Source organism: Copidosoma floridanum, unplaced genomic scaffold (genome assembly GCF_036245765.1).
Source record: "Copidosoma floridanum isolate Cflo_tuat_1 unplaced genomic scaffold, Cflo_Japanese_pri ptg000029l, whole genome shotgun sequence".
NCBI classification, from domain to species: Eukaryota; Metazoa; Arthropoda; class Insecta; order Hymenoptera; family Encyrtidae; genus Copidosoma; species Copidosoma floridanum.
Window position 1 is genome coordinate 8,475,299 of NW_028321906.1, and position 16,530 is coordinate 8,491,828.

Consider the following 16,530-nt stretch of genomic DNA (forward strand, 5'->3'; position numbering starts at 1 on the left):
GAACCGGGAACAAGAAATATGCCGCGTGTTCCAATTCCGCAAATTTTTCGGCCCCCCCGGCGATTGTCAAATTCTGTAAATGTCTCGCGGATGGAAAAAAACGCACCCAAGATCCTCGCGCGTACGTATACACACTTGATATTGCTTTCCCTAAGTATCTCGTGTGCGCCTCTCTGAAATTCAGCCCGAGGAATTTAGATTGTCCTCCCCCCTCTCCGAACGCATACATGCACGTGTATTGGAACACGTTGAATTTCACACGCACGCGGCAGCGAGTCGGAATTTCCGGATCGATTTGCACGTATATTGTTATACTCTCGGTTGCGCGACGGGCGATGACGATATAATATTTGATTTCATCGCGATCGAGTGGCACTCGTTGTTTCCGGAATCGGTGAGTGACCGGTATTAAACGGCACGACTGTACTTATGCGCGAAAAACGCTCTGTTGAATCGTCAAAGCCCCGCGTGTAAACAGAAACACCCTTTACTCGGGTATTGTCGACAAATTTGATCAGAGCGAGTCGGTCAGCGTATCGATCGGCGAGCTCCGTATGCGCTCATTTGATATTCATAAGGGCTCGTGTATACACAACGTCCCATTATACACACGTGGAGCGCGTGTTTTCGCTGTGTACATACAACCTGATTTACGTGATTTTCGAGTGGGAAAAAAAAAAAAAAAAACCAGGAGTCTCGGTCGTACTCGAGCAACGTGGACCGCGCGATCTCGTTTTGCCCGCCTGTACCGTTAAAGCATGGACAGCATATCTCGCTGCTCTTGGATGGATTTTTTTTTTTTTTTTTCTCTTGGACGTCCTTCGCCTTCGTGCCTGCGTCATCTCTCGCGAAATTGATGTAGCTGATGGCGATGCTCGAGTGCGTAATAAGCAAGCGATGGGCTACTGGTCTCGGGCCTCGCGTCCGTCTTACAACGAAGCTTTCGGCGTGAGATGTACTTATCTTGATGGAGGTCCATCCGACCCCCCTTTTTTTTCCCGGCGAACATTTTTAATTCCGATCGCGTGCGGCTTCGAGCCTTTTTTCCCTCTCGTTCGTTCGGCCGGTAATTGCATTATTATTGAGGATACATGGCTTTTTTCCGGAGTGTTCACGGTCCCATATTTCAATTTTTATTGATTCATTTGGTCGAATGAGTTTACGTTCGTGACGTCTTCAATGTTGTGTCGATCTTGTACAGAATTTGTGTAGTTTGATCAACCTCATTTTACAGTTAATTAGTTGCAGTATTTCCTACAAATGAACGAGTTACTTGGTATTTGCAGTAGATCCTTTTGGAAGCCATAATTACTTTTTTTTTTTTCCACAAATTGTCAACGTGATCGAGTCTAGCCCCTAATGATCGACTTTTCTTTTGACATTAATATCTCTGTTGTCGATTAGCCTGACTTTTTATTGTCATTCAAACAACCATACTTGCAATTGAATCTGATTTTGTTCTATTGTTATTCCTAAAATCCCTTATTCCTAATTAAAACACAAAATTGTATACGCAAACTGTGGATCGCATTTATTATAGTAAAGACCCTTAAAATATTATGATAAATAATTTTTATTGCAACAAATTGAACAAAGAGAAAGTAAGATCATCACAAATGTTTATAAAACACCTTGACCTCGTCCGATCGCACTATCACTGTAATAATCTAACAAGATACACAAAACAATTCACACTTATTCGTATTTGCGAGATTGTGTTAAATGGGCGCGCGATAAATAATGAATACAAAAATACGTATAACTAAAAACTAAACGTTTCGCAAAATGAGAATTTTTTCCATTTCCAACCAGCTTCTAAGGGTGTCGAGTTTTGCTTTGTACGTGTATTATTTGTGCAAGCACGTGATGCCTTACATTCAATGAAATGTAGAAGAGGTGCAAAACTCTGCGCAAACGGGGAAGAAAATCAAACGAATATGGAGCGCCGTAGAATTTTTATCCATTTTCCAATCGCGGCGTTGTGCAGCTTTTCTCTCGCGAGAGGATGTATGCATGGGTGTTGCATTATATGCCCGCAAGTACAACAGAGAGGGGGAGGAGAAAAGAAGCTTCGACAAATTGAAAAGTTTCGTCAACAAACACTGGGCCATTTTTTCTCGTATACGTGTGCCATTACCATATTATATACAACCGGTATGTATATACGGAGAACGGAGTATCCGTAGTGTGTGCCAATAGGGGGTCGAGATGGAAAACCGCACTTGTGGCTTTGCGCGAACTGACGCATGTGTAGGGGCACTCCTTTTTACATCCGCACCAGCTGTGCTCTCTGTGCATTCGGTCGTATACGTTTGTGGGCACTATCTATGTCGGTCGGTCGGTTGGTTTTGCCGTCTCGGTGGGTATATATAATACACCTTATCGTCGCTCGTTGGGGGGGTGTTTTTTTTTTTTTTTTTTTTTTTAGTCCGTTTGCGGGTCGATGGATCTTTGGCTGGTGCTGAAAAATCTCGTGAATAAATGGGACGAGTGCAGCGGTGGCGATGACCTCGGCGTGTTGTTTTCTTCTCCTGCACGATTAAGTATCTTTCCCGCTCTCGACTGGGTCACCGTACAACTCGCACTTTTTCAAGCTGGTTATACACAGTGGTGATTCAAACATCAGGTATTATTTCACGTGTCCAAGGAGTCTGTAGGAATAATTGTTTTGAACGACAAGTAAAAGGAACAACGCTATAACGCGTGTACGCGAGTGAGAAAGTAAAAACTTGGCCCCATTTATTTTTGTTCACCTCGAGAGCAAATCAAAAAAATGTTCACAGATTTTTCCACCGCGCACTCAGCCCCAACGGCAACAAAAGGGTACATGTATAGAATCCGGCCACTATTGACCCCTCTCGGAGTGGTCAAAACTCTCCCTCATCGTCATCAATAGCGACCCAACAGGAGGCAACATTGTAAAGAGTCACACGCGTATTAGGTGCCCAATGGTCACCCTCGATCGATCCAAACGGTCGCGCACGCAAACGCCGTCCTTATGGTAAATACGCGTGTACATACCCATCTAATATTCTTCGGCCCTCTCGCGCTCTCCCCTTCGCGTGGACGTATAAAAGGTGTACAAAACAAACGCAACTTTCGTCCCTTCTCTACCTCCATTACCTTGCAAGCTGGGGTCCATCGGGCGGTGGGGGCTATATTGTACTCCTCGCGTATAGCTAGTTACACGTGCCCCGTTGGGTAACCAAACTCCATCAGGTATACATGTATTATATTATATACCAAACGATTTCTCGTGTTTGTCATCTGCCCAAGAGCGCGTTTGTTGAATCACGCGTGGGTATATATGTATATGTACGTTAGTGGATGACGTCTATGATGATTATTATTGGCTCCGTGCGGTCAAATGGAAATCGGATGGACGTGCGCTGCTGCGGCTTCGGATATCGGCTCGCGGACCATTGGTACAGAGTACCTAATAGTGCACGCTCGGTTGCGGACAGTTTACGAGTTTGCCTACGTGCCTTATTTTGACTGACGGACTCTCTCCCTCTGATCGATTGCCATACGGATCTTCTGGCCCAGCAGCAGCGTATCCCTTGACTCGGCCGACGTTGAAATATATATACAGCGTCCGTGTATCTGGTGTATTTGTAATGGATGGATCGTGTTGAGTAACGCGATGTTGGGAAACGCTTGGTACATGGGGACGTGAGCTTCTACGTCTCGATGCGTTTTGAATAATTGTGATGTGTACGGGATTAAATATGCGGTTGATCCGTAAAATTGGAATGTCTCGTGGAAAAAAAATCGGCAACGAGTCCTGCGCTGCTTTAACGTCACTAGTTATATATACCTACTAACTATACTGTTGCAGAAAAGATGAACAAAAGCTTCAAAAAAAGATGTTCTCAAAAATTAAAAAGAGATCGTTTTATTTCTCGGGGGGGGGGAGGGGGAAAGGCGAAAAATCTCCTCAGTAACGGAGTGTTTGTTTGGAAACCTCCCATTTGGCCATTTCGGAAAATTTACAAACCCTTTTTTCCTTGCCAATTACGGTGTCTCATGGATCAAATTGTTTGCTTGAAGCAAATTGTAATTATGATCCATCGAATCGCTTACGGTGTACAATGAACAACTGATGATTCTCTTAGGCAACTGAAAATGGGCGTGGATCTTTTCGTTGGATTTTTTCACAAACGGTACAACGCGTCACATCGTACCCAAGTGGAGACGAAAAAACAACAAATTTCCATAAACACAATCAGATTTCATTGGGTTTAAACACCTGTACGAAATAACTTTGCTCCTCCAGTTATCCTTTGGATTGCTACGGAAAAAAAAGGAAAACTGTACCTGCTTCAATGTATACAAGAACCAAACGGACTAAAGGAAACCTTATATCGTTCCCCCGTTCGTTGCGGCACACACGCATCATACTTTTGCACGCAACGTATACTCCGTCGCAGGTATAGCAAATCTTTGCGAGAATTGTTACGCTCCTTCCTATTATGTGCACGAGCGGACGGAAGTTCCCGTTACAGCCTTGTTTATCCTCGATCCGTTTGACAGGGAGAGACATTTATAGATGCATACAGAAGTCGGTGGAACGAAAAAAAAAAAAAAAAAAATCAGCCAACACACACGCGCGTAGTCCGCGGACAATAAACCCGTTACGAGCTCAAAACTGCGTTATACCTAGCGGTTTTTCTCCCAGCGTCCCGCGTTTCAGTGGAAATATTCGACAAGTCCCCGCTTCCTTGGGAACGTACATCGGAAAAATCCAAAGAGGCGTTGATAACGGGCTGTTGTTATCGGAGCCGACGAATGTATACCCGAGAAGTGACGCAATGAGCCGTCAAACGACTCTTGTGTACCTACACGGCAAAGGAGGGAAGAAAAAAATAGGAAAAAAACAGATGTGAATCAACTGTGGTGTACGTACAAAACTTTTTGAGGCAGGAAGATGTTACTACTTTTGCTCAAAGAATAAGACAATGACGACTTTCGTTGGCCCGGTTTCGCGCAGTTTTGTGCGTTTCTCTCCGGACACACTTGTAGGCGCGTCGTTTTGTCTCTCGAACGTTTCGCAAAAAACTCCAGGCCCGTTTTTTTTTTTTCTTTTTCATTGTATTATATTTTTCCCTTTTTTCACGCGCTGCTGATAAGAGTTTCACCGTCTCTTCTGTAATTGCGCGAGGAGATCGTCGTTGGCAAAAGTGGTGTGAGCAAGAATTTTTTTCAAACGAGACGCTCGCACACCCGGTTGTTGTGCGAACGGAGAATTGCGCAACTGAGATTTTTGTTTGAGCAATAAATCCAAGTACCCGCTCCGTACGAGTCGTTCTCTTTAGTTGGAGGACACATACATGTTAGCGTTTTTTGTTGTTGTTCCTCGTTACAACTCGACTAACAATAGGCCCAAGTGTATACGTGTCTCGTGGCAAAAGCCACTCAGCAGCTCAAATAATCATGTTATTTTACATATCCTTTACCAATAACATAAAGTGCAATACAAAAAATGTAATCAGCACAATACGATTCGTCGGGGAAAATTACTTCCGCGCTGAAAATTTCGTCCCATTTCGGTACATCTAACTTTTTGTTCTCACACCCATGGCGAAAAAAAAAAGAAAAGCCCAAGAAATGCACGTGGGTCCAATTACACGATTACGCGCAGCGGCCGGTAATTGTCGACTGGTTGCGAATGACAGGAGGCCAAAGGGGTATACGTGGCGTATGGGCACGGCGAGAAGAAAAAAAAAGAATTGAAATTCTTGCCTCGACTTTTTTTACTATCTAGCTCTAAAAATGAGGAACGAGGACTCCCATTCTTCTCGGCGCGTAACACCCGCCGGCTGCTGTTTAGTATCTTTTGTCCTTATTTTTTTTTTTTTATTTCTCACCACTGCTTGTATTTTTTTCTCTTTTTTCTTTATGAATCGTAAAGCGTGCCACTTGGGGTTACTTCTTTCATTTCAGGCTTAAATGACTTTTCGTAATGAGGGAAAATAGGTCAAGCTTTTTTCTTTCCAAAGACCAAACGAGTATATCCGTATTATTGTAGGAACGAGTGAAAAGATAAACGCGATTGTTCACTTGGGAAACTTTCTCTCGGAAGTCATGATTTTGACATTGTTCATTCTTCACTGTAATCACAAAACAGCCATTGAAAAAAAAAAAAAAAAAATAATAATAATAATAATAATCCAAGTTTTGCAACGACTTAATTATTTAAAAAAAAGGAACGAAAAGGCGAATCTAATTTTCTCACGCCTCCACGCAAAACCTGTAAGTAAAACGCTCGTCTTAATCAACTCAACGTATCTTTTGACACACACTCGAGAGCCATTCGCAACAATTATATCGAGATGGCAAATCGTTGACTCTCGCGTGTCGTGTGAACTTTACCACATGTGCATTTGTAATCCCTGTACTCGTAACAATGAATTTTTAGCGCACAGTCTCGGGTATCACTTCCACTTTCTTATACGTCTTAATATCGATTTTTTTTGTTCAATAAAACGAGAGAGAGAGAGAGAGAGAGAGAGCGTAATATATTGTATACACACCGCGAGTAAATCACGTTTGTATCTCAAGCGGCGAACAGAGAGGAAACGAGGGGTAAAGGGAGCGTGGACCAGACGTAAATTCAATCGAGCGAAGCCAGGGCCAAATTGAAAATAATAATTAGACGAGATTGGAGCTGCATTCCGCAGCAGCTTGATTTTCGCCAGGCGAGGGGCGACAGACGCCTCGAGATTGGCAGGAGAGAGACGAAGCCTCGGGGCGGCGGATAAATATTTCGCCCCCTCGTAATCTCGACGCCCTCATCGGGACACGTCGTCGTCGTCGTCGAGTGGTACAACCACGGCTACACTGTACAGTAATATCAGAGCCGCGGAAAGGAGAGATCGGCTCGTAATCCTTCCATTCACTCGTTAAGTGCGAATATGCGTACAGGTACACCGACGCGCATAGCCGTGGGAAATATACGTATATATGCACGCGCCTCTGTATACCGTGTATTTATCTTTCTTTCTTTCTTTTTGAAATGGAAAAAAAAAAAGAGAGATAATCGCGCATCCGAGCGTGCTTGTACTTTCCTCCTCTCTTTTGTGGATTATTCGCGCGCGTATACACCTTACTTACGCGCCAGCAATTCATCACTCGCTGTTTGTTCGTACGAACAATTAAAACGCCCCGTACTTATACTCATGTACATATATGTACATAATATGTATACGCGCACAACACGTATACTTGTTGAGAATCTAGAAAAGCCAGCCGCAAATCGCTCTTTGATTGTCGACGCAAGTACGCCCCTTTTTTACGCCACTTGATGGGCCTTTGTGTGTGTACCTACGTATTGAATGAATAAACAAAACGCGTATAAATGAGTACATAATACATATAGGCTCTCTTCCTTTCCACTCCTTTTGTCCTCATTTATATATCTTTTTTTTCTTTTCATAAGAGAGGCGCGACGATTTTAGTTTGCGTCATATAGAGTGTGTTGGGTGCTTTTGATTTCGAGTTTCTCTTTTTATTGGCTGGTGCGTACGAGTTTTAATTTTTTTTTTTTTTTTTTCCATGCAAATTAAAACCATCTGCTGTGTAGCAGTCCTTTTGAAACTTGGGTGTATCTACATCTACATTGATAATTGGTGTTTTTCCGGGTCACAACTACAGCGATCCCTTTTTCGTGTCGCAACGGCGACTAGACCCCGTGAAATTTCACTCTCTCCAAGTAGAAAATCGTAATTCACGGGATACCCATACTTTATCCTCCGTCAATTCGCCACGTAGCGTATGCATATAGCTTATTATATATCTTTGCTTTGTTCGCTACGCGTATGTATATATACAACACGCACAATAAACCATTAGACATTATTTACAGGACAATGAAAGCTAGACACAGCCCCCATAATCTATGAGCATTATCTCATTGACCCAGAGATACAGTTTTCACCTGCACGCTCTCCTCTACTTAATCGACCCTGACCCCATAATCCTCATATAATCTACATACAAATGACCAATAAGTGTACAATACAGCGCAATACAGTATATACGCACAGTTTCGCGTGTACTCGTAGTAACTATATATACATATATCCGCTTTAGCCGTAAACACCGTGGCATAAATCATCCGAACGACTCAATCCACACCTCGAAAAGACGACTGCGAACGACCTCTCCCTCGATAAGTACACCGCCCGTATGAGGGAGGAAATGAAAAAAGAGACCAAAACTCCTCCTCCGTCATATTTCAAGGGGCTGGCGAACGAAAATTGCCCAACCTACCACCGTACCAACAAGGAAAAAATCTAATAACACCATAAATTATATTCGTCAAGATAGGGGGGGTTTTTTTTTGTCCACGGTATACTAAAAGGCTAAAGCGCAACTAACCCGCTTTGATTAACCAAACTGCCCTAAACTACCCTTTAATCTTCTCGGGAGCCGATGTACCAACGCGCGCCCTCGCGTATACCTACACCCTATACTTCTTCGAGGAGAATCAAGCAGAAGGAGTTCAACCAAGTTAAACGTAGTGCCGTATATGTTACCGTAACGTGGGGAGCAGTATAACACACATTGGGAGGAAAGAACGCGCAGTATGGGAGCGTTCCGGAGGAAGTGCTGTGCATACAATATTATTATTATGTTATACGTTATACGGATGTATATGCGTGTAGAAAACGAAGACGGTGGGTACATATAGGAGCTAACCGAGCGCGGAGTTGCCCGAGAAGGCGAGGTTCGTATATTATATACCTACGAACCGCGGCGAGGAAAATGAAGTTGCGCCCCGTCACGGTTGTATTTGCGTTTTCTTTTCTCGCAAATTCAGGTCAGGTGTACTAGATGATTACGCGCGTAGACGTTGCCAAGAGATTTTGAGGCAAAGTTCACATTTTTTAAATTAAATTACGCAAATATAAATTCGAAGGGTTTTATAGATAAACTTCTTCTCGTATTAAGTATATATACGTTGTATATAGTTTGTAAGTGACTTATTATAGGGATTTTTATTTTAACTTCACCAAATAGATTCGAGGAAATCCGACTCACATCTCCTCCAAGCGTGTAATACGCATCACCCTCGGGTCTCGCGTGGTACATTGACAAACAAAAAAAAAAAAAAAAAAAAAAAACTTCTAATCCGTATAATCGCATTGAAACGTCGGTCGACCAGCTCTACAATAGGGCGACAAATAAAACCTCCACTCGCCACGAGCTCGTATAGCTCGGCCGAGGAGGAAAAAAGAAAAAGAAAAAAAAAAAAAAAAAAAAAGTAGATACGGAAAGATATGGACAGACGCCGCGACATTACAGTCGGGGTTTAACAAACTCACGCGGGCACTGAGTGCATTTACTCTCGCCTAAAAGAAGTAGTGCATATTATATATGTACACGCGCTTGTACACAGAGATGCATCCATCTGTTCTCTCGGTACTCCTGTGCGGAGGTGGGCACCTTTTTTTCATTATTTCACTGTGACAACAATTTAGAGTATTTTATTATTGTCCAAGCGTTATTGACACGGTAAGAACCTTAACTTTACCGTGCCATACTTTGCTAAACTTTAATCTATAAATATATATTTTTTTTATGCTGAAGAACGAGAAAATCCTAAACTGCTCACTCGTGCCTCACCATAGGGTACGGGTGAGCAGGGGGTGGGGCGCGGATGGGCACGGATAAATAATGCACCCAGTATGAAAGTGTGTAGGTTTTGAAACTGATCTTAAATTTAAGTTTATTTTGCAGTACTTATAGTATTCGTATTAAAAATATTGTAACAAATAATATAATATACATAATTTTTAAGTATTAATCTCTTGTAATTTTAAATCACATTTTAATAACAATATTATCGCATTTCTTTGGATTGATTCATGCTAATACAACACTCAAAAGTAATATATTTTGAAAAATAATTAAAATAAAGAATTAGATATCGTTTTGAAAAATAATTGGTATATTTTTAATCTAGATGCAATCTTCCTCGATGCAAATATTTGAGTTAAGTACACTATCAATCGTATTACTAATACTAATCGTATCATGTGTTGTAGGTATATCGACTTGGTTGGATTGTAATTTTAACTTTTTTTTATTAATTTTTATAGGCTTCGCCACCTTCATTTTCGATATTACTTTTGGCTTCGATACTTTTATAAACTATTTAAAAAACTACATAAAAAATCAACAAAAATAAAAATAAATAGTCTAACCTATAAAGTATGACAGCTGACAGCTAACCACATACAACTGGTATACCTATACCTACAAATAGCAGACGCTCGATGCGGAACTGCTTTCTTGCTCGGGCCCATTTGCGCCCCACCTTGGTGCCCATTCCCACCCTTGCAACACATATTTTTTATTTATTAATAACTCTTTTATTACAAGTAAAAAAAAAATTAAAAAAATAGCCTGTCAAAGTTAAAGATCTAAGCTTTCGAATAATATCATGGATAATTATGTAGGTCATATATAATAAATTTGCCAAGTGATTAAAAATTTTTTTTTTGTAGGTTATCTTCGACTAAGAGTTGAATCAGCTCGTAGTAAAAAAAAAAGCTTTTAGTCCGGTAAATTTGTTTGGATAAAGAAACTATTGATGTTGTATATGTATATTACAGAGGATTCAGCTAAAAATATGTTTTTATTTTTAAATATTTGCATGCCCATTTTATCGGCTATGCCCACCTCCGCCCCACGTTCCCCTATCCGTTTTGTACAAAAGTATAAAAAACGAGCTGGGGCAGGGCTTGGTGTATGTTTCACTGGGTCACCCGCGACAGATTTTATGTACATATAGAATGAGCTTGTGTATGCACGGTCGAATGACGCATGTGTGTTATTGTTTGCGCCTGTTGCAGGGACGCGAGTCCGAAGCAGTGCTGCGGCCTGGGCTCACCGCCGGTGCGCTGGTCCATCTTCGGCGTGGGTGTCGTCGGGCTGGTGTGCGCGAGCGCGGGCGCTCTGCTTGGCGGGCTCAGGGCCACCGGCCGCGACCACATAGCCGTCGCCCTCCTCATGATTGGTGAGTACTTACCCTTTTTTTTTTCCATTATGGTACCGTTGTTGCGTTGAAAAATCAATGCGCCTGAGGAAGAGGGCCCCCCAAAGTCAAGAAGAAACTCCATCGGTTGTACAATTTCGATGCACCACCACGTTTAGCCCGCGTGATTGCGTTTCACTGCGGCTTGATGATCGTGCTGTATCGCGCGGCGTGCCCGATTGACTTACGATACTTGAGAGCGAGTCTGGGAATGCAGAGACCATTTTTTTTTTTTTTTAATTTCTGTACACGTGTATTTGTTGGTACGGGAAGCAACAAAGATATTTCTGTGCACGCGAATAAGACTTTGCCCATCGATATTTCAGTATATCGCGTTGCTTGGGAAAAATAAAGGGATACGATTCAACTGTACGCGATTCGACAAAAGAAGAATATCCAATAGTCCTCTTTGAGTCACTATCGGGACTCTTTTCTCTCATCTAAAAAATTCGTACTTATCTATACGTGGACGTGCTCTGCGATAACGTAACCTGAATAAAGCGAGATGTACATTTTACCTGAATTAAAAAAAAAAAAAATGTATGCAAATGAAACACATCCCTAAACACACTAGTTTGATGAAAAAAAAAAAAAAAAAAAAAAAAAAAAGGCCAAATTACGCACGCACGGGATGATAATGATAATGAGCATCACCGCCGAGAGCGGGGCCGAGCCCCGGAAACCGGGACGCTGATGCATTTTCGTCCTTGACCCTGCGCCAACGGTACAGTGCGCAACCGAGCGCCCGAAACTTTCCGGGGCTCGTCCTCTCGACGGGCTGCTGGCTTCCTTGACCCACATTTCGCGCGACCGAAAGAGAGACGCGAGAGCTCTCGTGTATACATACCGTAACGCTCGACGCACTGACGTATGCAGCTACACGTCGTATATATTATATGCACGCTTTTCTGGTCCTCCTCGATACATTTACCCTCGTTTGCTCGCGCGACCTTTCCCCTTTTTTTCTTTTTCAAAATGCACTTTGGAAGTCTAGTTTTCTCTGTTTTTGCATCTCGCGTGAGCTGTGCTCCACTTACTTTTTTTTTTTTTTTAATTTAATTTTTATTGCTTGTATGATAATTAATACATCGCCAGTTCGGTGGTAGTCAGTTTTTTCATCCAATCGAGATTAATTGATAATTGGTTTCGATGAAAAAGCAGCGGCCCGAGGGTGTACTTATAAATATAACCCAAGCAAACGTGAAATTACGAGTAAGCTCTCAAATTTTCTATTTGCGACGAAAATCCTCATTACTACGGTGTAAAAGTCCTCGAGTCTCATTTACCGATGATGACAGCTCTTCCTAATTAGAGGAAAAAAGTTTCCAATCTTGATGCACCAATTAATCTTTTCCACCGTACCGTGAAACCTCGCGATATCAAAACTTTATGGAAAAATCTAAAGACTTTCATTTAATGCCTCGTAAAAACGTGTAAAAATCATCACTCGATCTCTTTTCGCGTACATTTGGGACATCCAACTAACCCCCGCTTGGGGAGTTTTGCGCCTCGCGTTTTTTCAACCCCGAAAAAGCTGTATTAAAACCATCCGAGTCGGCGAAACAACTTTGCTCGCGCTCAGTTGGAAGTAACTATATATACGTGCTCGAAACGACCCCAGAGCAAGTGGAGTAAGTGAAATTCCGGCTCAACTAAATTGTGATAAATGAAGTTTCTCGCGGTGAGTAATACAAGCCGGGCTGAGCTTGACACGTACCTCTGTAGTATTAGCTGGCACTGCGTAATACCATACTACTTTGTGTGTCGTTTGACGATGTACATTCATAATTTATTCCTTACTTCCGCTTATAGCCAAGTGTTAAACATATCAAACGCTTTATTTCGGTAAATCGGCACTTATCGTCATGACTTTTGTAGCTGTGTCCCGCTCAATCAATTGGAAACGTGAGTCACGGGTGTTAAATAAAAAATAAAAACAATTCGTGCTGAACAATATAAAAAGATTATCTAAAGAACATTTCAAGACTACAGCCCAAAAAAAAAGCATATTCGAGACGCGGAGTAGACAATCAATCCAACGTGGCACACATGAATATTTATCGAGCAATAAAATCAAGCGAGTCCAAGCGAACGTATCCCCCCCCCCATCGAGCGGTGCGCGACATAACTCGAGTGGCACGAAAAATCTGATATTTCCCTAATCCCGACATGAATTCATCCCTCACGCGCGGGCAGTTCCCCTCCCGGGCGAGGGGCATTTACATCGGGATCCCCTTTCGTGTTACTCACGCACGCGGGCACCAAAAAAAAAAAAAAAGGGGGGGGGGATAAAACACCGAATAAAAGCCACAGGGAGAACCTAATCGTGGAAGCCGCCCGATATGTATACGCGTCGCTTTCCTTTTCCATCGAGTTTCCGAGCGCACACACGAGCGTTTAAGTACGCGTGTGCGAACGCGGCGCATCAATAATTCATATACCCGCGCGCTTTCCAACCCCCGCAAGGGAGAACGAAGGAGGACGGGGGGGGGGGGAGCTGGAAAAAAATGCATTCGTCCCTCCCGTGTATAGTATGGGCGATGACGCTGGATACGCTCTCCTTTTTAATGCGCATCTTCTCGCCACGCGGAGACGAGACAGAGAGAGCATTTTAAAAACTCGGGAATTAATATTGTTGTTTGCCTGCTGGTTGATGCGTGTACACCCCCCTTTTTTTTTTAGCCGAGTCTCTTCTAAGAGACTCCCGAGACCCATTAAATCTCGTTTGATGGGTGTGTGGTGCACGGCATTATATTGAAAAGTTCCTTTACGATTTCAGCACAAAAGCAGATCTGCGTTTGATGTTGGATGATGGTTTGATGCTCTGTTTTTTCGAGTTGCTTGTGAATATTGTCACTTGCGAGTGATATTCTCGAATTTTTTCACAAGAATATGCTTTTTCTTTCTCTCATTGTGCAAGTAGGACTACTTTGGCATCCAACAATATTTTACCACAGCACATTATTATGTATATGTTGATGAAGGAGAGCTACTCAAGTACACTCGGAATTTTTTTTTTTTTTTTTTTTTGCCTCATGTAAATTTATACATCGACGACAGGTACTTACTTCGGCTGAGTTCTAATCCACAAAGAGAAACGAGGGCGACGGCTTTTCCCAGCTGCTGCTCACGCTATGGGGAGAGAAGTTACGTACAGCTCGAAAAATCGTCTTTTTTCGAGGCCACGGGATTTTTATCTTAAATGTTTATTTTAATGATAAAAAGGTGCAGTAATTATGGTAAAATACGATGCATTAGCTAAATATCCCTTCAAAGTCGAGCCATTGTGGCTACCAACTTATTATAGCAAAAAAAAAAAAAAAAAATTGTTCACTAATCCAAATGAAAAGAGCTCATTTTTGATATCCATGATAAAAAACACAAGTGGGTATCCGTAACAGAGGAGGTAAGCAAAAATGCACATTTAATGTTCTAAAAGCCCCCACGTCCGCGTATAGTTACGCACAGTGTATTCGCATTACCTGGTGACGTGCAGGCGAGGGGAGCCCAACCCACGAGTTGGTTATTCGAGGCCATATCGCATGTATATAGATAGCTGCGCGCAACGTATGTATGAAGTATGGGTAAACGAATGCATACACGCGAAAATATATGTATTTCATGCGAGATCTCTGACAGCCTGCACTACTCTCACGTCTGTGCGCCTCTTTTCAGCTTTTCCAATGCATGTATATACATATAACGCGGATCTCTCTCTCTTCTCCTCATCCTCGACGTTACGTATACGAGCATCTGCGCTCGATTTCCACGTGCAAAACAGCAGCCCTGCCTCTCCATCTCGTACTCTTTTTTTTCCCAATTCTCTTCCTCTCGATATTTCAGCCGCCTCCTCCTCCTCTGGAGCTCCTCTTTTTCTCGATTTCTCATTACTATTCGCTTTGTTCCCTCTGCTTCGCTCTACGCGTACACGCGTACGTACTCGGCGTGCCGGCACATGGGCTTTTTCATTATTTACTTTTTTTTTTTTTTTTTTTTTTTTTTTTTTTTCCCGATCCTGCTTACACGAACGAGGATCAAGGAGACGGGGCGAGTGGTGTAACCAGACGAGTTATTGATTTTTGTTTCGGAAAATAAAGCAAAAAATATATATATACATACATATATATTGAGCGCCAATTGGTTTTTCTCAAAAAAGCTTGTTTGCACAAAGAAAAACAAACAACACGCCCATCAATAACTTGAAATACTAAAATTTCCTACATTCGATATCGAAGTTTAATTCATAAGAGTAGGTATATAATATGTACGTGCAATAAAATTCCACGGCCGTGTATCTTAGGCACGTATATTTTCTGTTATTCCTTTTGAATGGTAGTTTACTCCCCATTAAAGAGCCATTATTTCATCCCGATTGCCTGCAACGATCACTCAACGTACCTGTACTTACCAGAGCTACCGTGAGGACGAAACAAAATTCTTTTTTTTTGTTTTTTCCCACAAAATAAGGGCACATTAAAGCTACGTCCGATACGACGCCCATATGCACACACGGCTTTTCCGACTTTTCCTCCACGCGATCGAACTCGTCGTCTCTCCATCCGGTGGCCGCAGCAACCTCACACTTTCTTGCGAGTGCTTCTTTTTTTTTTCCCTTCGTATGCTTCGTCTCCCGCTGGATATGCCTGTCGACACGAGCCCTCGTACTTGATACGCGTTGCAGGTCGACGAGGCGCAAGTCCTGGGGATATTCAGAGTCGCCCCCCTCCCCCCTGAAGGAGGAGAGAGGAACGCGTAGATCGTCGCGCCTCGTTTGCAGGCTGATAGCATAATCTCTCACCCCCTTTCTTCTACAAGACTATCTATATGTGTGAGGATGAGTTGCTCTACACTGCATATATTTTGTAGTTATACCTACGTGACTACTTCTTCCTCCTTCTTTCCGTTCGTTTCGCTCGGTCGAAAAGATATTAATCGAGTGTGACGCTGATGGCATGGTTGACAGGAACGACACGGAGGTGTGCATTGGTTCTTTTGATATTCGCGTGTTAGCTCGCTCGAGTGAAGGGAAAATCTTTGATCGGCAACAGAATAGTACAATATATAGCACGTGTTTTGAGCGGCAAATTTTGTCGCTTGCAGGTTTGCTCTATATGCCCCTTCCAGACTCGAGATACGTAATACTAAGTGCTGCTGGGCAACAAATGATCGACAAATTGTCCATTGATTGAAAAGTAGGGGTTGATACTTGATGATGCTAGTTCGATCGTTTGGGTTCATCGCTACATATGTGGAGGAACAAAGGCCTCCGGAAACGAGTGTATAGATACTTTGGCTTGCCGTGATACTCGAGCTGAATTGCTACGCCGTACTTTCTTCGGTCAATCAAGGCATCGGGCAATCAGAAGCTTCCGCTAATCAAGCACTCCACTCGTCAATATGCAGCCACTTACAATTAACTGAGCATCAAATTTGTACTTACATCATGTGTGTATAAGTACACATCAATTGTACACGCTTTCTATGAAGTT

General features: G+C 42.5%; 1 protein-coding gene across 1 annotated transcript in view; it reads left to right on the forward strand.

Annotated features, from left to right (window-relative positions):
- Nucleotides 1-16,530, forward strand: part of LOC106637153 (uncharacterized) — a 48,470-nt gene that overhangs the window by 21,179 nt on the left and 10,761 nt on the right. Inside the window, exon 3 of the mRNA XM_023389799.2 lies at nucleotides 10,860-11,023. Coding sequence (XP_023245567.2) covers nucleotides 10,860-11,023 — 164 coding nt within the window. The remainder of the gene's footprint in view (nucleotides 1-10,859; nucleotides 11,024-16,530) is intronic.